The following is a 27,818-nucleotide window of genomic DNA, read 5'->3' on the forward strand; positions in this document are numbered from 1 at the left end:
TGAAAAGAAGTTTTTAAAGACATCTAATGATATTTTCACAATTTTTTTTACCTTATAGGTGGTGAAGTCTCTTAAAGGGGGACGATGTTGATATATAGAAGATAAGATCTAAGACTATGAGAAAATAGTTGGAGGACTTCTCGAAGGAAACTAAAGGATCTGAGGGTGGAGGTCTGGAGGGACTTTCTCTGAGGGCGTGTGTTGGGATCATGGCCTCTAGCCCACGACATGAAAAACGCACTTGGCAAAGGTTGAAGTTGTCTTGCTCTTTTGGAGTTTCATACTATTAGTTGTGTTCGTCGGTTGATGATGTATAGTTAGCTGTTTTTTACAGCATATGCATTACATGTCTTGTGAACTTTGTTGATTTGCTCTATAAAAGTAGGATCTAAGAAAAACTAATTGTGGTCCAAATCTTTGAAGCCGACCCAATCAAGCGTTGTTTTTTTGGCTTGGAGCCCAATCTCTTTTGGATTTGGCTGTGTCTATGTTAAAAGTTATGACCTAACCTACTCACTAGCGGATCAGACTAGTTCAAAGAGTTTTTTTTTCATTTTTATGACATAGAGTAGAGTGGCCTACGAGGAGTGTTCAAATGCTAGAAACCACATTCTAATTTATATGTCTATTTAATTTGTGTAGATACTACACGTGGAAACTATGCTCCCAATGGATAGTTTCTACATAATGATCTTTTGTCCAATTACTCCAATTATTACACGACTTCTCACTCATTCATATACTTACCATATCTTTTTGTGTCTTGGATCTCGTATATACATGGTTTCTTATTAGATCAGTTTTAGCGAGGAGTTTCATGACGTTATTTATAAAACTACCGTGTTATATAGAATGATAGAATGATATGAAACATAGATGAAACACTTACTAGTTTCATTCTATAGTTTTATAAATATTTAATTTCATGACTCATAGTTATAGAGAGTAGATAATGATGCCAAGAGAGTTTTGTCCTCATAAAACTCACTTCTCTCTTCTTAAAAACGTTGTCACATCACTAAAAACACTTATGCGACAATTTATTAAATAATAAAATTATGATAAAACTCTCGCCGAGAGTAACTTATTTTCGGTCTTAAAAATTATTTCTTTCCCTCTCTTTTTTAATTACATTACCACATTATATTTTCTGCGACCAATCATAGATTAACTAGACTTAAAATATTCGTCTTGCAAATCTCCTACAACTAAAAAGAACAAAAGTAAGACCAGATGGTGCGACTTTTTTTTTGGGGTCGCTCCCCCACACCCCGACGTGCGAAACCCCCGACGCCCCAACGTGGAAGGGTAAATATTGAAAAAAAAAAACAACTTAGGATTCCTGATGCAAATTTACAACACACAATAATATATAACAGAGAGGTGGAAGGGGGCGAAATAAAATAAAGAAAAAGAAAGGATTCCTGATATAAAATCTCAGTCCTGTAAAGGAAACAAAATTAATCGCATGCTCTTCTAAAGGAAAGACTCGCACGGTACCAAATCCTCGCCCCCGACGCCCTCGCACTCGCCCTCACCCGACGTCTCGCCCTCGCCCGACGTCGCACCTCTTCCTCCATCGTCCTGGGTCCTCGTCGACGCCCTCGCCCCCGAAGTCCGACGGCCGACCTGGGTTGCCAGGTCAGGAGACTCGCCCTCCGCCACCGACGACCGACGCCCTCGCCCTTCACCCTCGCCCGCCCCCGACACCGTCGCCCTCGCCTAAGGCCCCGACGCCCGACCTGCGTTGCCAGGTCTGGAGAGTTGCCCTCGCCACCGACGCCCGACGCTCGACGCCCGCGTTGCCTCGACCCCGACGCCCGACGCTCGACGCCCGACGCTAGACGCCCGACACGCGACGCCCGACACGCGACGCCATCGACACCGTCGCCCTCGACCTCGCCCCCGACGCCGCAGCCCAACGCCCTCGCAGACCTGCGCCTCATCCTCGCCCAACGCCCTCGCACGACCTGCGTCGGGTTGCCTCGACGCCCGACGCGCGACGCCCTCGCCCCCGACGCCGCAGCCCAACGCCCTCGCCGACCTGCGCCTCATCATCGCCCGACGCCCTCGCACGACCTGCGTTGCCAGGTCGCCCTCGCCGTCGCCCGACCCCCGAGCCCAACCTGCGTTGGCAACCTCAGTCCTGCGACCGTCCTTGAAGCCGTCAATCCTGCGTTTTGCCAGTTCCTGGAGTCGCCCTCGCCTTTGCGTTTCCTGGCCAGTCCACAACCATAAAACAAGGTGAGTTACATATTATACACATCATTTTGTTTCAAAGTAACTAAATATTAATTGTAAAATTTTAGACTGGGGGTGCAGCTATTCAAATAAAAAATTTAAAACAGCTCTTTACACAGTTCAAAGTAACTAATATTAATTGAAAAATTATAGAATGGGGGTGCAGCTATCTCCTGCATTGAAAATACTTAGCCACACTAACCATAACTGGAATGAAGAACACCCAGAATATGTCATACACAAAAAGTCCACCCTGTAAATGGAAAAGGAAAAATGCATTTACATACGGCCTTATAAATGAACAGAGAATGTTTCAGTGGCACTCAAAATGGAAGGGCCCAGCCCCAATTACTTCAGAACTATTAATCTATTATACACCAGACAAAGGTTCCATATTTTAATATTCATGTCATAAAATGATCACCAATTGAAAGCTTGCTAAGAAAAACTTTTATACATTACTTAATAAATATATGACCAAGTGCATGCTAAAAAAGACAACATACAGACAACAAGCGATACTTTTAGGCGGCGTGAGTACATAGACAAATAAAGTAAAGATATGTTAAGACCAGATGGTCCGTAATAAGTCATATGTAGATATATAAAATATTATAGTGGTGATTATGATAGTGCAGTGATAATAAAAATAAGACAGGTTTGTGACTGAAATAATGAGGATGTGTTCTTAGAAGTTAGAACAGAAAAATAGATACGGTGGAAGAGCTCTTCTTATTAAATTTATATTGTGAATTCTAAATTTTAGTATATATGCCTTCGTTAGGTTTTCTTTTCCCAAAGCAATAAAGCATGATGAAAGAACAAGAATCAGTAAACTCAGATTAGGATCATCTGCAAATCCACATGCTGTATAACACAAAGTGCCAAATAATTGGAGATATGATATAAAAAGAGCTCTATCTATTATCAAGTATCACCAGTGACAAAAGACAAATCCATGAAAATATAAGGAGGGGCTAAACACGCTATATCGCTTTAAGAAAACTATATGTACCATAGAAGACAAATATAGTAGTTTAGAGCAGTTTTATATTGAAATATTGATGAGAAGTATGAAAACTGAAATAGATCATGAAAAAAAAAAAAAATGATTCAACTTATCTGCACTCAAAGTCTCAAATCAATAGATGGCATGTGGCTATGATGTCCATTCCAATCTATCAAAAAGACATAAACAGGCTATCATAAGACACCAAAAATGCACACTTAAATCTTTACCTAATTTCTGGATCAATGCAAGGAGAAAAACATATAAGAATACAATGCAGACACACAACAGCAATGAATAAAAAGAAAAGGCAAAACTAACTTCTGAGGATATTATAAGTTAGAAATTTGTGAACATACATTCTACATAAATTGCACGAAAGTAATATGCATCACCTGCAAATTGCCCAGAATCTTCTCAAACCAAATGGAGTGCGATTCTGCAAATCGCTCATTTCTGCACTCTTGGAAAGTCACACCCAGCAAGAAAGTACCCAACCAACAACTGTATGTCTAATGAATTGCCAAACAGAAAGGCAAGCATATTAGTAAAATGTGAAGGTAACAAGGGCATAGCTATAGATCAACATATACTATTTTCAGACATAACTTGCAGTAAAAAAAAAGCAAAAGGACAATATATGCAAATAAATGAAGTTAAGCAATATAACAACATTTACCTTCTAAATGTTTCTGTCATTCAATTTTAGTGGTAATTTTAGTAACAGAGAAGTGAAAAGTAGAAACTTCACAGATTGGTAATTCTATTGATTTAGCAGCATCGGCGTAAAATGACACTAATTAAATAGTATGATAGCTTAAATGAAACACAGCCGCATGATCAAACTAACAGAGGGCTGAGATGGAATGTGTCACATATAGGCACTAATAGGTTGTGCACAGGCGCATTGGTTGTGCACGGTCCCAGCTGGGAAAGGTGTTTTTTGAGAACCTTGAGTGAACCTGTTTTAATATATGGATTTAGAAATCTTATTACAGCCATAGTTTGCAGCTTTAAGATGCTGAATAGAACATCAGAATGAAGCACTAGCACTACGAAAAATAAAGCGTCAGTTGCACAGAATTTCATGCAAAACAGTTGGGAGCCCTAAGCTACCTCAAACCAAACACATTTCCTTCCCACCACCTATGTTGCACCGATACGGGATACGGATACGCCGATACGGATACGGCGACACGGCGATACGTGATTTCTCAAAATATAGGATACGCCGATACGGCAACTACATATAATATTGTATAATTACTATTACTAATAATATGCATAAGTATAATGTATTTTTAATAGCAAAGAAAAATAGCTTTTATTTTAGGAAAAGGAAAAAAACAGAGTCCCAATCCACTTGCCGAGCAGCCCAATAGGGACAATTCACCTGCAAATAAACCTTATATAAACTGATTCTCGTGATGCTGGCCGCCGCCGCCGCCGCCTATCTCAAGCTGTTTGTGCAGTGCTCATGCATCCTCACACCTTCCTTTCTTCTTCGATGGAGCCCCCAAGCTGCCAAGCTGCCGTCCATGAATGAATCCCTACCGAAGATGTGGAGCCGCACACCCTCCCACCTTGCTCTGCATACTCCCTCTCCCTTCCTCGATAGGTCCGGTCTGCCATTGCTCAGACTGCAGCACCGATACTTCCCAAATACGTATCGGAGGTGTATTGAGAAGTATCGAAATTAATCATATTTGTCTTTTTTTCTGATACTTCTCCGATACGTATCGGAAGCATATCGGGAAGTATCGGTATCGGATACGTATCGCGATACCGGTACGGCAGTTGGCCGGCGTATCGGTGTAACGTAGCCCACCACCTAATCGGAGGTCACATCCTGACGAGTCGGGCATAGCAGTCGGCCATAGCAGAACTGCAGCTGGACTCTGCAACATGGTTATCGGGTATCAACATGGTTATTCCGTTCTCCCCCTACAGAAATTTAAATTTCTTGCCAAAGTTTCATTTCAAAAACTGTGCTTAGTGGGGACTCCCTGATCCTTTTCAGCCATGAAACCGAATGAAAGCAAAACAAAACAAAAACAAAAACTTCTCAAGTGAGAAAAGGGAAGCACCTTGAAGACAGAGAACACATGTAGAAATCCCTCTCTCCTCCACGCTTAATGTTCAGAGCTGCTCGGACGGAGATGATTGAGAGTCTCCTAAGGATATATAGCTGAAACAATTCATGAAAAAATGTTAAAGCCAAATCCATCACATTTGTTGATGTGCAATTACATCTAATGCTATGGAATTACCTGTTGCTCAAACTCAGCCTCTGATCTTGAACTCTTGGTAATAAAAACCTGCTCAATGACTGGCTCTGTCTCCAGTGCAGATTCACCCAGGTCTGAGTTATCAGTTGGAACTGGACGCCACCCGAGTATTACATGTCCCAGTGATTCCGCGACCTGCAAGGACAACATCGTTAATCAGAGGAAATGAAAACATGCAAATCCTGCATTGCTAATAGGCTATCAAATTTATTAACAGTGTTACACCAACCTTCTTAAACTCAGCTTTGCCCTTCTCACGACGCTTTTCATCGGTTGGCATAAATAACATTCCAACAGCATACTCGCCTGGTGGCGGTAGCTCAAACCCAGCATCCTTTGTGACCTGCAGGAACACCAAAGCAAAAGCAATGAATTAACTGTCCAAAAGAACAGTTTCGCTTTCTTATATTTCTTTTTGTTGCAAAGAACTCACCTCTTTGAAGAAGTCATGTGGTAGAGCGACCATGATGCCGGCACCGTCTCCTGTGTTCTTCTCACAGCCACAGGCACCACGGTGTGCCATTCTCTCAAGCATCTCAATAGCATCATTAACCTGTGGTAAAAAAAAGGAGAGCAAAATTGGCATCCCAAACGTGATAAATCAAAATAGTGTAACTACAATACATGTGGCATCGCCTCTTTGAAGGAATCGATGAAACTCACAGTCGCGCGCTTGTAATCGCCAGAAAGCTCAGCGACAAACCCAACGCCGCACGCGTCGCGCTCGAACGAGGGATTGTAGATATGGTCCTCCCTTCGCTGCATCTGGTTGACCCTTCGGTGGATTCGGCCATTCCTTCACCCCCGAGCTCTATCCCTTGGCCAGATTCGGCCGTTCCTTCACCAGCAGGCAGCCTGGCGCGACCGGCATCCAGCATAGCCGAGGGGTGAGAGAGGAGGGGCACTGGAGGATGGAGAGATGGAGCAGGGAAGGACTATGGTGGCGTCCAGGATTGGTAGGGCGATGCTCACCGTCGGAAGAGGAAGAGGTGAGCGAGTGAGAAGGGGAGGGGAAGCGACGGAGTCGGAAGAGGAAGAAGCTCCTGAGCGAGTGAGAAAGGGATGGAACCGACGGAGACATCAAGATGGATGGAGTGTAGGCGTCGGCGATTAATTATTTTTTGTTTTATTCATTTCAGGCTCCAAAAAAACTTTTAGGCCCTGTTTAGATTGGAGGTGAAAAATTTTTGGGTGTCACATCGGTTATGTCGGAAGGATGTCGGGAGGAGTTTTTAGAAACTAATAAAAAAACAAATTACATAGCTCATCTGGAAACTGCAAGACAAATCTATTAAGTATAATTAATCTGTCATTAGCACATAGCACTTAAGGCTAATCATAGACTAACTAGACTTAAAAGATTTGTTTTGCGATTTTGAACCTAACTGTGTAATTAGTTTATTTTTTTATCTACATTTAATGTTCCATGCATGTATCCAAAGATTCAATGGGATGGATGAAAAAAGTTTAGGTGGAGAACTAAACAGGGCCTTAGTAGAAACTAAACAGTGCAATCCTACAAAATATGTTTTCAGTATAAAATACTAGCTATCCCATAGCAACACATAGGCATGCTAACCTATATTTAAATAAAAGTAAAAAATTATTTATGTATACTTAAATTGTATAAATAGGGGTAAACTAATTTTATATGGAGAAAAAATATGTTCCATTTTTAAATGTGAATATATTTTTTAAAATTTCAAAATAAAGTTTTTTGTCTTGTGGGAACGATGTATAAATCTCTGCAAAGCACATATTTGTGATTGTATTATTGAGAGATTAGATTCTTAATTGTAGAATTTATTGTAAAATATGTAATGTGAATACACAAACTTGCCATGTTTAGCTTTATGTTTTCGATCAGCAAGAAAAAATGCTTATCATGATTGTCCCTAGACCTGTTGAAGAATGGTGTAAAGACACACCAGCGTTTATGTATGCCAAATACACTCTTGGATTTAGCTACAACTACACGGCCGCAGTAAATAAACATATTCCTGGATGGGATGAAGATGTTTTCAAATGGAAATTTAAACGGGCAGAAAACATTGCAGAGGACATAGATGGGTAAAAAACTCAAAATTACCATCGTTTACAATAACAAATACATATGGTTTAACTATTTCTATATATTGCTGATCGTGAATCTTGATACAGGCACTTAAGTGGATTTCTCATCCTACAGTATATGTCTGCATGGAATAGACCACAAGCCACACACATTTATACCGTGAGTTTAACAGTTTGTCTCAATTTTTATACAAGATTTATTTCATAAAAACGTTGTATTATTCATGCGACACACACTAATATATATACATATACTCAAATATGTGACAGAATGGTATGGAGATGCTGCGAAACTTATTTGTGGATTTACTAGCGCACGAAAGAAATGGATATCGAAGATTTTTTCCTGCCGATATTAAACATTATCTTGGTCATATCACCGAAAAGTCTATAAAGTAGAATTTGTGAACTTATAACATAATGCTCTTCGTGGCTATGTTTGATTTTAGAAACTTTGCTTCTTTAAGATAAATATCACTTTATAGCTGGTATTTAAGTTTTATTATAATATTATTATCTTATTGTGCGATACATGTATTTTTAATAAAAAATGTTAGTTATCCCGTAGCAACGCACGGGCACGCTACCTAGTTAAGATAAATTGTGCAATTAATTATTTTTTATCTATATTTAATACTTTATGCATGTGTTGCAATATTCGACCAAACTCATTTTTTTTTTCAAAAATCCCTTCATTCAGAGTTCAGAGTTGGACCGGAGAACCGTCATGTCCGACTGTCCGTCGGGCGTCGCGCGGCGGCGTGGCTCAAGCTCAACTCGGCCGGAAGGAGATGGAGCTCCGTGCTCCGAGACAAATTCCGCTGCACGCCACCACGGCGCCACCAATGCAATGCTGAGTAGCCGGGTCCGTGGCCTCGAGGAGGACAAGACGGCGGGGTCGCCGACGATGAGGAGGATGAAACGGGAGGAAGTGCGTTGCAGTTGCAGCGGATGGGAGGACTGCGAGGAGATCTAAAATTCGAAAGCCGCGGCGGGGTTCAAGTCAGGGGACGGGAAGTTGGAGTCTGTCTATTACCCCAAAGCTCCCTGCACAACTCTGTCTGGGACGGACCATGACATACGGCTCCTCCCGATCCGTAAGGCGGTAAGGGCTTCACGCACCTTCGATTTGCATTCCATTTGACCGATGGAGTTGGTTTAGGGCAGCTGAAATTGCTTTTGTTAGGATGTGAACTGATTCAGTTGATAGTTGTTTGGAGATTGCAGCCCAAGAGGCTCCAAACAAGTTTGTAAGCCACACCACTTTTTCGATAATTTTCGTTATCTTTGGGGCTGATGGATTTGCGAAATTTATAAATCACCTAGTGATCTAGATATATAATTAGACTCAACAGTCACGATGGAACGCACGCAGCCAGAGTGTATTCTCGAAAGAAGTACACAATAACTTGCTTACAAAATGATCTGGATGTTGAGGCCATTATTTTTTCAACATATGGATTTGAAATTTACATCCATTCAATGGCAGTGCTATACTGCACAAAGGTGGTAGGGGGAATCTGGATGATTATTTATTCTGCTCTCCCAGCTTAATCATTTTGGCTGTGATCTGGCATGCTTCTTGTACGCAGGGCAAGATCCACTAAATAAGGATCTGAAAACAAAGCAATCCATACTGAATGGACAAAATCACATCAACAAACATGAATTGGATCAAAACTGTGTCTTTTTTCCTTTCCGAATTTTTCTGTGCATTTGTACTCTATACATACTAGAAAACTGCATCAAGATTAGCTAATCCTCAAAAACGCGGATGCCAATCACAGGATGTCAAAAGCAACAAGGAGTTTCTATGAGCTAAGGATGTTTAGGAGAGAAACCCTGCTCTGGACCAATATCCTGAACAGGTGTCCTGCTCCGCTCTCAAGATCTCCAATGCTGCACTCTAACGCCTGTAATTGGTCCTCCTCGCAGACAACTGCTTTTCTCTTGGAAAATGCCTTCGAGACAAGTGACTGCTTGGGCACTTCAATTTGCTTTGACAGGAGCTGCACCGTGGACTCAAGTAGAGAGATGGCGATCTCCCTGGCCTTGGTCAGTAGCCTGATCATTGCACAATCTGTCTTGTCAGAAGTGGCCTTCTTGCTTGACTTCTTGAAAGACTGTTTAGCCTTCTTCACCAAGCGGCTGTAAGACTGGATCTTGGCTTGAACGGTTGCACCATCTCCTTTTCTTAGAGCCACTTGCAGCTCTTGGATAATGGCCTTCAACTCAACAAAGATCTCTTGCATGGTGTTGCAGAGATCCAGCAGCTCGAGAGAAGACTCAATTTCTACATCAAGCATTTTCCTTTGCTGGGAAGAGCAAACTTGGTTGCTTGGCAAGTGAGTCATCTCCTCAACACTGTTGTAGATGTCTCCAAGCCTCCTCAAACCGTCACACATCGTGACGATACATGTGGATGGTGAGGAGATGATTGCCTCTAGAATGCACAACTCTTGTTGCACTGCAGCTTCGCTGGAGTGAATCCTAGACGGCAAGCTTATCGACCTGAGATGGCAAGCCATATCGTTCTGTAGTCTCTAGCTGAAACTTTTTGTGTATTGAAATGAGGTGGAAGAAATGAGAAGCGAAAATTTTTGCTTGATGATTCAGTCTCTGCCGAGACCTATTTATAGAGAGAGGGTATGAGGCAGCATCTTTTGAGTGGTAGACAAAGAGAATCCTGCCATTTCATCTCCTCAGTGTTGTCTATCAAGGTCAAGGATTGAGATCTGGCAGCAGCAGATGGAATCTGTTTCCTTCATCACGCCGTGTGTGTTTATTAATTTTTTAGTGCGCCAACTATTCTCCCAGTGATCTATCACATTGTCATGCTCCAACTATTGGCAACAAGAATCAACAGGTTAGTTACTCTACTGGACAATCTTGACACAATTGCATGCTCCAGGGATTAGTTTAGTGATCACTAACCAAGTATTATTGGTGAAGTACGTGTTATGTAGCTGTTGCACAGTCGTAAATGCCAGTAGGTATTTTATTCTACGCAACTCGTGCTACTTACACGCTCTACCTCGTGTGTTGGAGCTGGCTTGCTTTAGTAGTAGTTAGCAAGATCCACTGGACAAGGATCTGCTGCTTGTTGCTGAGGCAACATATTGCATCTTAGCAACGTGGACATCTCATAATAAAGCCATGTAAAGATCAACTTGAACAACGCGCACTAACTACTTTAATAACAGGCACTGGTATTGAGCATCTTTGGGCAACCATTTTTTTCTTAATAAAGAATTTTTTGGACAGATGCTGCAAACTTGGGGCATTGTATCATATGATTTATAACAGTAAAACAAGAAGTAGTTCAAATTATTTTTCTGTTTTCAAGTGACTGTTTTTCTGTACAATACTTCTCATATACAGTGATCAGCTGATCATCTGAAAGGCGGATGCCAAAGGGTCTCAGAGTTGGTACATCTATCTACAAGCTGAGAGTGTTGAGAAGGGAAACTGTGTTCTGTATCAGTTTTTTGAACAAAGTCCCAAATCTACACTCTAGATAAACAATGTCCAACTCCAAGGCTTTAGGCTTGTAATTGATCCACCTCACATAGAATTCTTTTTGTCTTGTGGATGAGAGACCACTTGCTAGATCTTTATGCTGAAATCTGCTTTGACTGGAAATGTGACGATGACTTGGGAATTGAGACAGCAATATCTCAGTCTTCACCCAACAGCGTGACTACCCTGCAGCTCTGCTAGTTAGCTAAAGTAGACTTATTGTTAATCTTCTTGAACTGCTTCTGCGTCTTCTTTGCAATGCAGATATAGGATTCAAACTGAATCTTGGCTTCAACTGCTGCGGTATCTCCGCTTTTCATAATCAATTGCACCTCCTGCTCGAGCTCGCTCTCTTGCATGGCACTAAAGAGATGAAGCAGCAGGACAGAGCACTCAAGCTAGTCTTCCACTCTTTGCTCAAGCAATGTTCAAATGGCTGCGGAGGCTAAAGGAATGGTTTCCTCAATGATCTGCGACTGATCCTCAACGCTGGTTTCGTTGGAGCGAGGGCTGGAAGGCACACTTGCAGATCTTATATGGCAAGCCATGCTTGGTGCGAAAAATGCAGTGCTGTCTTCTTTGTAGAGGAGGGGGGAGGAATAGTGCTCTAATGGTGTCTACTCTCCTTGGGGTTCTCTCTATATATAATGAAAGAAGTAGAAGCACTACAAACTTGAGTCAGCAGACAAGAAGAATCATGCCAGTCTAGTTGCTTGTGAGTTTGCTGTCCATCTCTACGGCAGGTTGATTCTTTTCTTTTGAATAATCTATATATGAGCCTGTCATGTCTCAGTTGTTGGAGGCAAACAAGTACACAGTGATGTTGTTTGGGTTACGTCTATTAGGTGCACATTATGCTTCAACATTGCGGGATGACTATGAAGGACCGAAAACGGCGACCAGAGGGGGGGTGAATGGGAGCCGTAAATTTTCTTCCGAAATATTTTTGGCCGCTGTCCCAAATCACCACCAAATTCAAACAAGTATCCGAAACTGAATTACTCAAGTCAACTGGTGACAAGAGCAATTAGATAAAATTCCTTGCAATGGTAGAGGACCAACGCAACTGACGGAAATCAATTCGGAGCTCGAACGACCAAAGAATAAGCGAAACACAAAATCGTGGCTAAGAAAAAATTGGACAGAAAATCCACTAAAAAAAAATTCGCTCAGCTGCACAAGCATGTTACTTCGGCACAGCTACACCTAACCAAGCCTCCTAGCACCCATCACAGAGAAGAAAATAAATTCACCACCGTGAATAGCAAACAAGAAGAAGAAGTAAATTAAATCTTCAAATCAAGGATTAACCAAGGATTGCCTGAAGCTTTTTACGGAAGCAAATAAAAGCTTTTGACCAAATGTAAACTAACAGAAATAAAATCACAGGCTGCTGCAATTTGCACAGAAGCTAGCAGCGATCTGCTCTGTTGACCAAAAAGCTCCTGCTACTACTGGATTGTATGCTCTTGCACCTGAATCAGAAACAAACAAGTACGGAGGAAAACTGAATGAGCAATCTTGGAAACGGTGGACTGCAACTAGGAGATCTGACTCAAGAATCGTCTAGAGAACAAACACAGAGACAGGGACATCTGCTGCTGTAGCTCTGCGCCACTTGCAATTTGCTCGATAGGAGAAGCTGCCAAGCTGCTGGGCACGAGGGAACTGGAACAGGGAAGCGATTGGCGGGCGTCCACAAAGACCTGCTGCAAGTGCTGCTCAATGGAGCGTGCATGGCGCCTGAGCGCACGGTGCTGATAGCACTGCTGCTAGGATTTATTCGCTCATGTCCCCCATGCTGCCACAGAACCAACAGGAGCCCGACAAACGCAAGAACAGAGAAGAACAGAACAGAAAAGAACAAAAAAAAAACGAACGAGAAACCGATCAAATCATCATGGATCGTTCCCAGATTTTGCACAGACCAAATTCAACAGGCCACCAAACTATTCCCAGAAAATCAATGTCTGAGATCGATCTAAACTCCAGAAAAAGTAGATCACAGCTAGGCACGAAAATAGAGGAAAATGAAGAACATAGCCACTGCTCAAATCTTCACGTCCAGAGGACAACAAGAGGTTAGGGCCTCCATTCCCAACTCGAAAAATCTCAGATCATACACGAAATCACAGTTTGTGAATCTCTCTACTAAAGAACTAAAGAGGAAGAAAACCTACTGAGAACCTACTGGAACAGGAAGACAGGAGGGAGAGAGCAGCCGAAAGACAGGAGGGAGAGAGCTGGAGAAAAAGGGTTAGGGGAGATGGGGGACTCCCCGGCTTATTTATCAGACATATTACATATTCCCCAAATACCCCTAGATATTTTTGAGCGAACTAGCTAGCCCCAGGGACATTCTAGTCCAACTCGACATGACCTAAATCCGACGGCCACCGCGCCTCCTCACCGGTAGCCTCGCTCTGAAGCGATCTCACCGATGCCGCCACGTGCCACCCGTCCGCATCGGGACCTCCGCCCGGGTTTTGATGCCCAAACCCGCGAAACCCGTCGCGAGTAGCGTACTCCATACGCTTCCCCGCCACTCGACACGTGTCACCGCCATCCTCGACCGGCCGGCCCACTAAGTCCTCCTGAGCCTCGCTCGACTCGCGTCCGCCGTCTTGACTTGGTCAACACGGTCACTCCCATGTATACTTGCACTTGTCGATGTCCCAGATGTCAGCCACCGCAGCTGGTCATCCGGCCTCCTGGTCCGTCGGTCCAAGCCTCACGTCCATCCTTCACCGCTCCAGGTCCATCGGCACGGCACGTCTCTACTTGACCTTCTCCTCGCCATCAACCACCGCCTTCGAGCTCCACAGCTGAACACCACAAGCCAAGAGACATGTCGTACACATAGCTTTCGCCATGGTAATGTTAGTCACCAACTCAACCTATTCGTGGATCACGTTGACAATCACTCATCACAAAACGTACCACAAGAGTACTTCTCGACCTTGTGTTCGCAATCTCCCCCTTGATGAGTGCATTGTCAACATCCTCACACGAACAACTTGAGCAAAAGAAGAAATAGAGAAAGAGGAAGGAAGAACTCACCTAAATGACCAAAAGCCAGAGAAAGCCAAAACAGGGTCATTTGAAGTGAGCAACACTTGGCAAAAACTTGGTCCCCAAAGACATGGGCAAAGGCTCGACACAACCAAGTAAAACACAGCTAGCCCTCAAGAAGAGGCAAACGGGCTCAACACCACTAGCAAAGCTCGAAAAGCCAGAAAATAGCTAGACCCTCCAGAAGAGGCAAAGGCTCAACACATCTAGCAAAAGCAACTCAAATGCAACTTCCCCTGAGCAAATGCAATCTCTCTCAAATGAATGCATGTCTCTCTTTTTGTGTGTAACTTTCTCCCCCTTGTTGACACATGCACTTATCAAGATTTGCCCAAGGAGTGCAACTCCCCCTCAAAACATGCTATGAATGCAAGAAATGCACAAATACAAAAGCTTCAGGAGTATAGCAATCAGATTGAAAAGATGCTCTAGGTGGTGCTGTCATGTGTGTATAGCAATAAGTACAAGTGCTAGCAAATGCTCAAACTGATCAAGTGAAACGAAATATGACATTTAAGCATTTTTGATCAATTTTAAGCAATTGTAAGGAGTTCACCACTGAAAGTAGCACATAGCAGGGATAAGCAGGAAATCAACCTAGTGCTAACAAGTGTATACAAGGTGAACTACCCCAAGCAGCGTTCATACATCATGTCAAAGACTAACTTTAGACTTGTGTTTTCATCAAAATGTTATTTTATCGGAGTTTGCAGCATATCACAAGGTTTAGTCAAAAACATGTGTGAGTGCGAGAGGTTATCTGTACCGTCAAACCAACTTATCGACCATGCCAAGCCTATGTCAAAGACAATCGCAAGCTTAAGACAATGATCTCGGCATCCACTACAAGGCTCAAGTTCATCCATAAGTGCAATTGGAAGCAGTCTCGATACCTTGACGTAGGACAGTATAGACCCATCTCGATCTTTTCTTTTCACTTAGCTTGATTTTCAATTTTTAGCACAAGATTTTGCAAGTTGTCCAAGCAAGTGTATAACTCAAAGCATGAGACATAGCAACCTAGCATATAAATGATAGCTCAAGTGATCTCAACACATCCTACACATGCTAGTTGCCAATGACAATGGTGAACAATTTTTAGGTTTCAACAAGTTTATGTCAAGTTCACAAGTTATAAAACATGCTTAGCTCATAACATGCATCAAGTGATCAAAAAGAGCCTAAGCGACAAGCACCATCATGTACATACAAGACATATCACAAAGAGCATAATCTCAATCTAACAACTATAATCATGAAGCTCAAAATGCTCTAATATACATGATGAGATGAAATGCAATGCAATATGATACAAAAAAATAAAATAAAAACTAAACTAAAAGAAAACAAAACAAAACTAGAGTACAAAAACCAAAGTTCCCCTCAACTAAAAAGGGAAACACACTCCAAGCTCCCCTCGCAAGCGAGCAAACTGGGCTTGGTCAAGGGGTTTGGTAAAGATGTCTGCAAGCTGATTTTGGGTATCAACATGGTGTAGGTCAATATCTCCTTTCTCATAGTGGTCACGCAGGAAGTGAAAGCGGACATCTATATGCTTGGTTTTTGAGTGGAGGACTGGGTTTTTAGCAACGCTTATGGCACTAGTGCTATCACAAAGCAGAGGCACTCGCCTAAACTCTAACCCAAAGTCTCTCAAAGTAGCTATCATCCAAAGCAACTGGGAGCAGCAAGCAGCAGCAGCAACATACTCGGCTTCTGTGGTGGATTGAGCAACTGAGGATTGTTTGCGAGAGGACCAAGACACAAGAGAAGTCCCAAGAAACTGGCAAGTCCCCGACGTGGACTTGCGCTCAACACGGCAGCCGGCATAATCCGCATCAGAATAGCCGCAAAGAGAAAGAGAGGAGGAAGCTGAAAACCAAAGACCAAACTCAGGTGTGAAACGAAGGTACCTCAAGATCCGCTTGACGGCTTGACGATGAGATGTGCGCGGCGAAGACTGAAAGCGCGCACACAAGCAGACCGCGAACTGGATGTCCGGTCTTGTCGCCGTCAGGTACAGTAGCGACCCGATCATGCTTCGGTACTCCTTCTGGTCCACAGCTTCTCCTTCTTCATCTGCATCCAGGGCCGTCGTGGTCGACATGGGCGTCGAGAGAGGCTTGGCCTCGCCCATATCGAATTTCTTGAGTACGTCCTTGGTGTACTTGCCTTGGTGCACAAATGTCCCTTCTCTAGTTTGCTTGATTTGCAAATCAAGAAAGAACGTCAACTCGCCCATCATGCTCATCTCAAATTCCCTGCTCATAGTTTCTGCAAACTTGCCAACAAGTGCATGAGAAGAGCCACCGAAAATGATATCATCCACGTATATCTGAACCAAAAGAGTGTCAGTGCCTTGCTTGAGGAGAAACAAAGTTTTATCAACAGAACCCATTTTAAAACCCTTTGCAAGCAAGAAGGCTTTCAAACGCTCATACCAGGCTCTCGGGGCTTGTTTTAGACCATACAAGGCTTTGTGGAGTTTAAAAACATGGTTAGGAAACTTAGGATTTTCAAAGCCAGGGGGTTGTCTCACATAAACCTCTTCCTCTATATACCCATTCAAGAAAGCACTCTTCACATCCATCTGATACAGCTTGAACCCTTTTGAAGCTGCAAAAGCTAAAAGGATCCTAATGGCTTCTAGACGGGCAACAGGAGCAAAGGTTTCCTCATAGTCTATCCCCTCTTTCTGACAAAAACCCTGAGTTACCAACCTAGCCTTGTTCCTCACTACCACCCCATCTTCACTCTGTTTGTTTTTGAAAACCCACTTAGTACCTATGGGATGGCAATCTGGTGGAAGTGGTACTAAAACCCAAACCTTGTTTCTCTCAAAATTTTCTAACTCCTCATGCATAGCATTAACCCAATCAGGATTAGATAGTGCGTGTCCAACATCTCGAGGCTCAAAAGAAGCAACAAAAGGAGAATGAGCGAAGTGTGAGATGTGATATGACCTGGACCGCGTGACTCGTTGGTCAATTTCACCAATCATGGTCTGAGGTGGATGGCGACGCTGAATGTGTCGAGGTGCTTCCCTTGAAGAAGTCGCCTCCCCCTCAACTGCAGCTGGGGCCTCCTCAGGGACAGCTGGTGTAGGCTGAGGAGGCTGCTCGAACGGACCCCAAGTCGTGGAAGACGAAGGGTCAGGGCCGTCAGCCGAAGTAGTCGTCGAAGACGCGAGAGGGGCAGCCAGTGGTGTCGGCTCGGGATCACCCCAATCAGCATCTTCTGCATCATCATCAACAAAGATGCTCTCACCAATCTCCTGATCACCTGCACATTCAAAGACAGGAGAAGAACAAGGCATAGTCTCATCGAATGTGACCTCACAGGTCTCCACGACTCGGTTAGTTTCAAGGTTAAGTACACGATATGCATGAGAATGAGAAGCATAACCAAGAAAAATACCGTCGGAGGACCTAGACTCAAATTTGTCCAAATTACCTTGCTTCAGGATGAAACACTTGCAACCAAATACCCTGAAGTGACTTACCTTGGGTAGTCTACCAAATCGCAACTCATAAGAAGTCTTTTTCAAGAAGGCTCGAAGAAAAATGCGATTGGAAACATGACAAGCGGTGTTGATCGCCTCGGCCCAATATCTCCTAGGAGTCCTATGCTCATCGAGCATCGTCCTGGCCATCTCAACAAGGGTCCGATTTTTGCGCTCAACAACACCATTTTGCTGGGGAACATAAGGAGAGGAAAACTGGTGCTCGAGACCCAAAGAAGCACAAAAGGTATCAAACTGAGTGTTTTTGAATTCTGTGCCATTGTCACTGCGTATAGCTCTCATGACATTCTTAGGCAACTCAGTTTGTAACCGAAGAATCAAATCTCGAACATGAGAAAAAGCCTCATCCTTACCCTCCATGAAAAACACCCAAGAGTAGCGAGAAAAGTCATCCACAATCACTAGAACATACCACTTCCCTCCCTCTGACCGAAACCGAGCTGGACCAACTGTGTCCATATGAAGTAGCTCACCGGGTCCCTTGGTCATGACCTGAGTCACAGGAGGGTGAGAAGCGGCAACCATCTTCCCATGGCGACAAGGGTGACAAACCAAATCCTTCTCAAATTTCAATTTGGGCAATCCTCGGATTAAGTCAAGTGAGCTCAACCTAGCTAGTAAGTCAAAGCTTAAATGACCAAGTCTCCTATGCCACTTCCAAAGATCAGAAGAGGATCCAGCCACAAGACAACGAGAAGACCCAAAAGAGTGAGAGAAATCAGCTCGAAAAACACGACCAAAAGGGACAATCTGGCAAACAAGATTTCCCTGAGAATCAAGAACTTGAGACAAGCCAGTCTTAAAGCGCACCTCAAAACCATCCTGAAGGAGTTGCGAAACCGAAAGCAAATTGAAATGCAAATTTGAAACCAAAGCAACATCCTTCAAGACAAAACTCTCATTGACTCGAATGGTCCCACGAGAAAGCACCTTACCTTTGCTATTGTCCCCGAATGTGATGTAGTCCTTAAATTGCACGGGGTCGAGGCTGGAGAACCATTTTGAACTTCCGGTCATGTGGCGCGAACAACCGGAATCAACAAGCCACGTGTTCTCCAGGCCTCCGATCTGCATCAATAGAAAGACATGGGGTGAGCAAATGGCGCAACACTGGGGTTAGTAAACTGTGAAGGATACCAGTGTTGGGTCATTTGCCCTGGAAAAGTGTTAGGAAAAACACCAAGCATGCCATGTCCCATTTGAGGAAAGCGATCACCACGAAAGGGAAAACGTGGTCCGCTAGAGCTGTGGGACGGAAAAACAAAACCACCGCCACGAGGTTCAAAGTCATATTGATCATGACCTGAACCACGTCGGGCACGACCACCACGTGGTCTCGCAAGCTGAGGCCTAGCACCTTGAGGCATTGCACCTCTAGGCCTAGCACTGCGCCTCTGAACAGGCGGCACATGTACGCCATGGGGTGGGCGGTACATGTTCCGGTTGTTCAACTCGTACTCTCGCCGCTCATCTCTCTTCCTCCTAAAGCAAAACTCAACAAGGTGACCATCCCTATGGCAATACTCACAGTGATACCTTACCTCTCTCTTGGGTGGTTGTTGGTTCACTCTCTTGTGGGTATGGTTCACTCTTGGTGGCTTTTTGGCTTTAGGAAGGGGATCCTCAGAGATGTTTGGTAGAGTGTCAAGTGGGTTCCTGAGATGGTTAGGTTTTGGAATCCACACTTGTTTCTGAGGTGGGGATTTTGGAGGTTCTTCAAACACTCCATCTTTGACAGTGGGTTTGGAAGGCTCAGGTGGAGTGAATTTGATCAACTTGGGAGTAGTGGATGGTTTCTCACTTGGGCTCAAACCACTAAACTCACCAACCTTGCCATAAAGATTTTCACCCTTCCCACCAATAGCAAAGCCTACACCCGATGTGCAAGTTCTCCGCCTGAACTGGCTCATCATCATGCCCAACTGTGGCTCACTGCTAGACACCCAGCTCAAGATGGATCGAAGGTATGTGTTGTCTTCCTCGAATCTCATCTTATCGTGCCTGCAAGACTCAAGCTCTAGCACCAAACTCTCACAACGTGCACACTTAGCAATAGTGCTATCTGAACTGGCCTTCTCAAGAATAGAGATCTTGGCATTCTTCTCTGCCAGCTCAGATTGCAAGCCCGAGCAGGACTTGCACGCACCCAACAAGACAGGCCTAGCCTTCAGCTCACCATACTCATCAAGCAAAGTAGCATACTTAGATTGCAATTCAGAGAAGTTAGACATATGAACAGCACACTCATCGCACTCTACTTCATCTGACACAACCACAGCACACTCCTTAGCAACCTCAAGCTCCTTAAGCGCCAACTCTAGCTTGTCCTTAAACTCTTTCCTCTCACGGGCAGCACGCTTAAGCAATTTATCTTGACTAATCAAGGTGATATTCATGCTATCAAGCTCAGCGACAAGGTCATCGACAGAAGGAGGTACCTCGGAGGTGTCATCGTCGAAGGAGACCTCATCCTTGCTGGCCTTCATCTCTTCATCAATCGCCATGGTGCAGAAGCCTCCGTGAGTGGAGTCGGCGACGAAGCAAAGACCAGTCAGCTTCTCCTCCATCTTCCTCTCGGACTCATCGTCACTCGAGGGAGAAGAGGAGCGGTCATCGCCGGAGTCGTTGTCGAGGTCGCTGAGGGAAGCAAGGAAGGCACGCTCTTGTGCCTTGGCTTTCTTGCGGTACATCTTCTTGAGTGCCTCCTTGTCGAAGCCCTTCTTTGACTTGTACTTCTTGGAGGTGTAGTCGCGCTTGTCCTTGCGCTTGCTGGAGTCGTACTTGTCGGAGGAGTGCTTGTTCTTCTTGGGGCAGTGGGCGACGAAGTGGTCGAGATCTCCACAGTTGTAGCAGCCCACCTTTTGATCACCACCCCGGCGGCGGTTCAAGCGGTTGTTGTGGAACCGCGAGAACCGGCTGATGATCAACGCCAGCTCGTCATCCCCAAGAGTCTCCAACTGCTCCTCTGAAACAGACACCAAAGAAGACAAGGCAAACGACATCTGTGAAGGGTTAGCTGAAGAACTTGAACTGTTACCTGAGACTAAAGCCATAGTCGGTGCAGAGGGATTCTTGAGCTTGGCTTGAGTCTGGTAGTCGATCTCGGTGGACTTGAGCTTGCTGAACAGCTCGTCCACAGTGATGGTGTCGTAGTTCGAAGACTCGATAATGGCGGACACCTTCACATCCCATACCTTCCGATCTAGGGCATATAGAAGCTTGAGAGCCCTCTCATGATCGTCATAAGGTAGCTGTGCCTTGTTTGCTCGCATCTTGTTAATGATTGTCTGAAAACGAGAAAACATGGCATCGATGGACTCGCCATCAAGCTGAGTGAAGTTCTCGTACTCTCTCTTGTACGTCTCATAGAGTCTGGTTTTGACATGGGCTGTACCCTCGTGATAGCTCTGAAGCCTCACCCAGATCTCTCGAGCAGTAGCACAATCAGAGACACGCTCGAACTCAGGAAGCGAAAGACTCGAGAAAAGAACAGATCTTGCTCTGCTATTTGCGTTGTGCCGATCTTTTTGATCTTGCGTGGTTCGAGCACGGGGTTCAAGCACAACGAAAGTAGCATCCTCGCAAATTTCCCAAACTAGCCAATCAATCCCCTGGAGATGGGCAGACATGCGTATTTTCCAATAGGGATAATTTGTTCCATCGAAGAACGGTGGTTTACCGGAACCACGCTCCATGTCGCCTTCGTGGATCACGGACCGATTAAGGTGGAATGATCCTTAACCGGCTCTGATACCAATTGAAGGACCGAAAACGGCGACCAGAGGGGGGGGGTGAATGGGAGCCGTAAATTTTCTTCCGAAATATTTTTGGCCGCTGTCCCAAATCACCACCAAATTCAAACAAGTATCCGAAACTGAATTACTCAAGTCAACTGGTGACAAGAGCAATTAGATAAAATTCCTTGCAATGGTAGAGGACCAACGCAACTGACGGAAATCAATTCGGAGCTCGAACGACCAAAGAATAAGCGAAACACAAAATCGTGGCTAAGAAAAAATTGGACAGAAAATCCACTAAAAAAAAATTCGCTCAGCTGCACAAGCATGTTACTTCGGCACAGCTACACCTGACCAAGCCTCCTAGCACCCATCACAGAGAACAAAATAAATTCACCACCGTGAATAGCAAACAAGAAGAAGAAGTAAATTAAATCTTCAAATCAAGGATTAACCAAGGATTGCCTGAAGCTTTTTACGGAAGCAAATAAAAGCTTTTGACCAAATGTAAACTAACAGAAATAAAATCACAGGCTGCTGCAATTTGCACAGAAGCTAGCAGCGATCTGCTCTGTTGACCAAAAAGCTCCTGCTACTACTGGATTGTATGCTCTTGCACCTGAATCAGAAACAAACAAGTACGGAGGAAAACTGAATGAGCAATCTTGGAAACGGTGGACTGCAACTAGGAGATCTGACTCAAGAATCGTCTAGAGAACAAACACAGAGACAGGGACATCTGCTGCTGTAGCTCTGCGCCACTTGCAATTTGCTCGATAGGAGAAGCTGCCAAGCTGCTGGGCACGAGCGAACTGGAACAGGGAAGCGATTGGCGGGCGTCCACAAAGACCTGCTGCAAGTGCTGCTCAATGGAGCGTGCACGGCGCCTGAGCGCACGGTGCTGATAGCACTGCTGCTAGGATTTATTCGCTCATGTCCCCCATGCTGCCACAGAACCAACAGGAGCCCGACAAACGCAAGAACAGAGAAGAACAGAACAGAAAAGAACAAAAAAAAAACGAACGAGAAACCGATCAAATCATCATGGATCGTTCCCAGATTTTGCACAGACCAAATTCAACAGGCCACCAAACTATTCCCAGAAAATCAATGTCTGAGATCGATCTAAACTCCAGAAAAAGTAGATCACAGCTAGGCACGAAAATAGAGGAAAATGAAGAACATAGCCACTGCTCAAATCTTCACGTCCAGAGGACAACAAGAGGTTAGGGCCTCCATTCCCAACTCGAAAAATCTCAGATCATACACGAAATCACAGTTTGTGAATCTCTCTACTAAAGAACTAAAGAGGAAGAAAACCTACCGAGAACCTACTGGAACAGGAAGACAGGAGGGAGAGAGCAGCCGAAAGACAGGAGGGAGAGAGCTGGAGAAAAAGGGTTAGGGGAGATGGGGGACTCCCCGGCTTATTTATCAGACATATTACATATTCCCCAAATACCCCTAGATATTTTTGAGCGAACTAGCTAGCCCCAGGGACATTCTAGTCCAACTCGACATGACCTAAATCCGACGGCCACCGCGCCTCCTCACCGGTAGCCTCGCTCTGAAGCGATCTCACCGATGCCGCCACGTGCCACCCGTCCGCATCGGGACCTCCGCCCGGGTTTTGAGGCCCAAACCCGCGAAACCCGCCGCGAGTAGCGTACTCCATACGCTTCCCCGCCACTCGACACGTGTCACCGCCATCCTCGACCGGCCGGCCCGCTAAGTCCTCTTGAGCCTCGCTCGACTCGCGTCCGCCGTCTTGACTTGGTCAACACGGTCACTCCCATGTATACTTGCACTTGTCGATGTCCCAGATGTCAGCCACCGCAGCTGGTCATCCGGCCTCCTGGTCCGTCGGTCCAAGCCTCACGTCCATCCTTCACCGCTCCAGGTCCATCGGCACGGCACGTCTCTACTTGACCTTCTCCTCGCCATCAACCACCGCCTTCGAGCTCCACAGCTGAACACCACAAGCCAAGAGACATGTCGTACACATAGCTTTCGCCATGGTAATGTTAGTCACCAACTCAACCTATTCGTGGATCACGTTGACAATCACTCATCACAAAACGTACCACAAGAGTACTTCTCGACCTTGTGTTCGCAATACCTCATTACGCAACATTGCTGTCATGTTTCAGTTGCATCTTTGGGTAGGCTGGACCACATTTTTAGTGGAGCTGATGTTGGACCAACATTGGCATTTTGCAACATGAATTGTCTAGACAGGAAGACAGGATGCAAGCACTGTCCAGCCGCTCCAATGTTTGAAATGAAGAGGGAAAGGAAATGTGGAAAAAACAGTGCTCCAATCTGCTATTTTCCCTCTGACATGCTGTGTTTCCGCCAAGGTCCATTTGAATCCTTGCTCAATCATCCATCCTTGTTTTATGAGTGAATGGATCAGTCCCGGAAAATCAAAATAGCTATAATGGCACACATGCGTAAATTAAGGAAGTATTTGTATGTATATACATATGAACTTCTCTGAAAAATTAAAAGTTGCTATATACATTTTTTTCGATCAAGTTGGGGGGGAGGTCCCACTTACTTATATACATTTCCTGTTCTGCACATTGAAATCTATTTAGATGATTAGCGAATCCATTTTGCAGTAAAAAAGATTAGTGAATCCTGACCTGGATCACATAAAATGGGATGGGTAGATGAGAGAACAGGCTTTAAACACCTCTCTCTGGACTACGATTCTTTTAATGCAGTTTTCAAAATACAATTCTTTTAATGCAGTGTTGTGTCATAGTGCAATAGTGCCTACATTGTTTTTAAAAGTAGCCTGAATGCATCCTGTATAAAGCTTGCTAATTATTCAGGACTATAAATATTGCAGAAACACGTGGATGGCCAAGCATATACACTGCTAGTGCACAAGCAATGGAGAGCAGAGACATGCAACCTGACTGGCAATTGAGAGCAGAGGCATGACTACGGGACTATCACTATCTTCACTAATCCACCATGTAATGATGTGATTATATTGGAATCGGGTGATTAAATGCAACTAGCTTGGGAAGCTGTAGCTGGAGGCGAGCAAGGGCATCTAGCTGTTCCTTCCTCCAGTGGCAACTTGCCTGCTAATGAATCATCTCATGATCACATCTTGCTGCCCTTCAACCATGCAGGCGAGTTTGCTGCTCGTATTGCAGACATGACAGCCTCCTAATCAAGCTAAGTTTGTGATGCTTCTTGGGTTTGGTGGCAGCTGTTGAAGTTCATCAGTTGGTACACATGAGAATGATTCTCGCTGTCTGCTGGTTCAGCTATGCAGTTGCTTCCACCTCTTTCGCTATATAAAGAGGAAAGCCAAAGCCAGGAAGACCACCATTGCAGCAGCTTGCATTCTCTTCTCCATTTCAAGACAAAGGAAGCTTCACGGCCTTAGCCTCCCCTCAAATCATGGCTTGCCACCTTAGATCCACGAGCATGCCTTCCAGCCCTGTCTCTAACAAAGCTAACATCGATGAACAGCTGCAGAGCCTGAAGGCAACCATCTCCTCACCTTCAGTGGCCATCGAAACCATGGTTGATGGTCTGAACAAGATCGTGAGCATCTTCACCTGCATTGATGAGCTTACATTTTTGCCCAACAATCAGCAGAGGAAGGCAGTGGAGGAGGAGCTCGAGCGCTCTCTTGTCCTGCTTGACCTCTGCAACGCCATGCAAGAGAACTTTGGAGAGCTCAAGGTCAGCGTCCAGGAGATGCAGCTGGTTCTCAAGAGAGGAGACAATGCGGCTCTTCAGACCAAGGTTCAATCATATGCCCGCTTGGCCAAGAAGGCACAGAAGCAGTTCAAGAAGATCAACAGCAAGGCTACTTCTGACATTGAAGGATGCAGAGTAGTCATGCTGTTGGCTGAAGCAAGGGAGATTGCTGTGTCGATGCTCGAATCAACATCACATCTCCTCTCAAAGAAGATCGCGACGCCCAGCGCTAGCAAGTGGTCTCTGGTGTCCAAGGCATTTGAGAAGAAGAAAGTTGTTTGCAAGGAGGAGCAATTGCAGGTGTTGGAGTTGGACATTGCTGATCTTGAGAGTGGAGTTGCGACTTTGTTCAGGACACTGATCCAGAGCAGAGTTTCTCTTCTGAACACTCTCACCTTGTAGATAGATCATACACCAACTCTAATCCCTGCGATTAGCATCCGTGTTTTAGAGGATCTGCTGATCATGGAAACAATTTTGATGTATATATATGAGAGTGTACAGAAATATACTATGCTGGAAAGCAAAGTTTTGGGTCAATTTTCGTGCTGTCAATTTTATTGATATGTTTTTTTTAACTCTTTCGTCTCCTGAGTCCTGACTGGTAAAAAAAATAACAATCACTGGAATGGGGCTGCTGCAGTTGAAGTTTCTTCAGAAGGTGCTCATCATTATTGGTCCATTATTGGCCACCGTAAGTATTAACAACAGGCATAAGATCCTAATTAAGTGGATCTTGCTCCCCTTAACCGATAGCATGCCAGCTCCAGCCATGAGATTAGAACTGGCCATCAATAGTTGATCAGCAATAGATATGCTGCCGATGCATAATAAATTTGGACGGCATGTGGATCATCTCGAAGTTGCAGAATTCAAATTCTAAATGCTTAACGCGCAGCAGGCAGGAAAAAAAACAACAGCATGACATGATGCACCAGGAAGGCAGGAACGCAGCTGAAGTCAACTGTTGCTTCCCCCTAGCATGCATCAACCAGCGTAACCAACAGCTCTTCCTATTACACAGCTTGCTCTCCGATCTTGTGATCTGAATATAACACTAAACTATGCACCCGTGCAGATGATTTTGCTGCCAATTATTGAAACATCCCATGCTTATCCTAACCCCAACTGCAGCTAGAGATGACTCTAGAGCTGAACAGGAAGAAGAAAAAAAGGCATATGTTTGTCTCTGCAGCTAGATGACTCTAGAGCTGGGATTTGTTGATGATCAAAACAATTTGATCTTGATGAGTATACGATAGGATGTGTACAGAAATTTATCCAAGAGAGGCTAAGTTTCAGATCCATGGTCCCTGTTGTGCATTTGATTACCTTATTATTTTTAGATATGTATATACTTGTAATTTACGCAGAGCTTAGGGTTCTTTCGGTACTTTTGTATATCACTATACTTCTCCTTTGGGGCATTTGATGTGTCTAAGTGTAACATTTGATGAGCCGCATAAGAATGAATATATCAAGATGTTGCATACTTTACTGTCGCTTGATCAATTGAAACGCGGTCTATATATTGTTCAATTCTTCTTCACATGCAATTGTGTCCTTGGTGAGCCGTCAAAGGAGAAGTAACAAGGTTTGGAGTGAGAAGTGGCTATTGTCAAGACTCTTAAATGGCAAAGAGACCCTCAAGATCTCAATCAAATCTTGTGGATTCTGGAGGTGAGATTAGCATCTCATCAAGATCGTGAGATGGATCAATCAACAACCACAGGTTGCTGTTGGAGGAATGATCAATAGCATTAGCATCATATAGTTGACTGATCACCTGCAGGCTCCGTGTTTGGTTATCCAGGTCCAATCTCGTCATGTCATTACATGGTGGATTAATCATTAATGACACTCCTCGCTCATGCATGTCATGTTTTAGCTGTGCATTGCCTGTTTGTTTGCAGTTCCAGCGTAATGTCCTCAACCTGCTCTGATATATATATATGATCCACGTGTACGTGTGTGGCTCCTGAATAATTTTCCAGCTATATGTCATGCTGTTACGTTCTGATTACTAGTAGCAGAGAATCTCTGCGCGAGCGTGCAATATGTGCTGTTGCACACGCGTTGCAAGCCTGTGAATAGATCGGATGTTGACTAAGCCTACAGGATCACTTGTTGCGTTCTGATCTCATAGAATCGTTTGTTGATCTCCAGATGTCGGTAGGCGGTAGCCTGCGTGGGAATATAATATTCAGAAACCATGAAATTTCAAGCAGCAATGCAATATCTGGAATTGGGGATGTGGGGATTAGGAATAAAGACTTACACAAAGCAAAGCTCTACAATGTCCTTTAATCTTATTCGTCTTATATGGCTATGAATATTTCCCCATATATATGATGGAGGTTGATAAAACCGGGTTTTTTTCTACATGATTCATTCCCTCCTCGTGAGATACTATCTCATTAACAGTGCTTTCTGGTGATATATCAAAATGACAATAGAGACTGTTCATCACCATTTTAAGAATAATGGCTACTGGTTCCTTTTTTTCTGAGCTCTAACCTTCTACTATATATATCGGTAACAAAAACCTTGGAAGAGTGTTTCTATTCTCTTAAAATGATAGCCACAGAGCGTATATACCCTATAACCAATTGATTCAGCATACTTCA

At 44.2% G+C, this 27,818-nt stretch overlaps 2 protein-coding genes and 1 pseudogene across 9 annotated transcripts; 1 reads left to right on the forward strand and 2 right to left on the reverse strand.

The window, feature by feature from the left end:
- Positions 1,088-6,650, reverse strand: LOC8057836 (glutamate synthase 1 [NADH], chloroplastic). Of its 6 annotated transcripts, XM_021464590.1 has the most exons (9): positions 6,511-6,649; positions 6,202-6,393; positions 5,972-6,091; positions 5,768-5,881; positions 5,521-5,673; positions 5,338-5,438; positions 5,082-5,148; positions 4,367-4,396; positions 3,667-3,762 (listed from the first exon to the last, which is right to left on the reverse strand). In XM_021464590.1, the coding sequence occupies exons 2-7, from the start codon at positions 6,301-6,303 to the stop codon at positions 5,082-5,084; spliced, it is 657 nt and encodes a 218-aa protein (XP_021320265.1). In that variant the 5' UTR covers positions 6,304-6,393; positions 6,511-6,649; the 3' UTR covers positions 3,667-3,762; positions 4,367-4,396. The 6 variants fall into 6 exon arrangements, 2 of the variants coding, with proteins under 2 accessions (XP_021320265.1, XP_021320264.1); XR_002454798.1 differs by lacking the exon at positions 4,367-4,396 and adding an exon at positions 1,088-2,217 and having other exon boundaries at positions 3,646-3,762; positions 4,644-5,148; positions 6,202-6,650; XR_002454800.1 differs by lacking the exons at positions 4,367-4,396; positions 5,082-5,148 and adding exons at positions 1,088-2,217; positions 2,444-2,494 and having other exon boundaries at positions 3,646-3,762; positions 6,202-6,644.
- LOC8058021 lies at positions 2,110-25,730 on the forward strand. 3 transcript variants are annotated; one of them, XM_002444566.2, is made up of 4 exons: positions 7,000-7,608; positions 7,699-7,771; positions 8,312-8,716; positions 24,320-25,730. In XM_002444566.2, exon 4 carries the CDS (start codon positions 24,886-24,888, stop codon positions 25,591-25,593), a length of 708 nt encoding a protein of 235 aa, XP_002444611.1. In that variant the 5' UTR covers positions 7,000-7,608; positions 7,699-7,771; positions 8,312-8,716; positions 24,320-24,885; the 3' UTR covers positions 25,594-25,730. The 3 variants fall into 3 exon arrangements, 1 of the variants encoding a protein (XP_002444611.1); XR_002454796.1 differs by lacking the exons at positions 7,000-7,608; positions 8,312-8,716; positions 24,320-25,730 and adding exons at positions 2,110-2,244; positions 7,882-8,121; XR_002454797.1 differs by lacking the exons at positions 8,312-8,716; positions 24,320-25,730 and adding an exon at positions 7,882-8,121 and having other exon boundaries at positions 6,954-7,608.
- On the reverse strand, positions 9,281-11,868 carry LOC8058019 (annotated as a pseudogene).

The sequence above is a fragment of the Sorghum bicolor genome, chromosome 7 (genome assembly GCF_000003195.3).
Source record: "Sorghum bicolor cultivar BTx623 chromosome 7, Sorghum_bicolor_NCBIv3, whole genome shotgun sequence".
NCBI lineage: Eukaryota > Viridiplantae > Streptophyta > Magnoliopsida > Poales > Poaceae > Sorghum > Sorghum bicolor.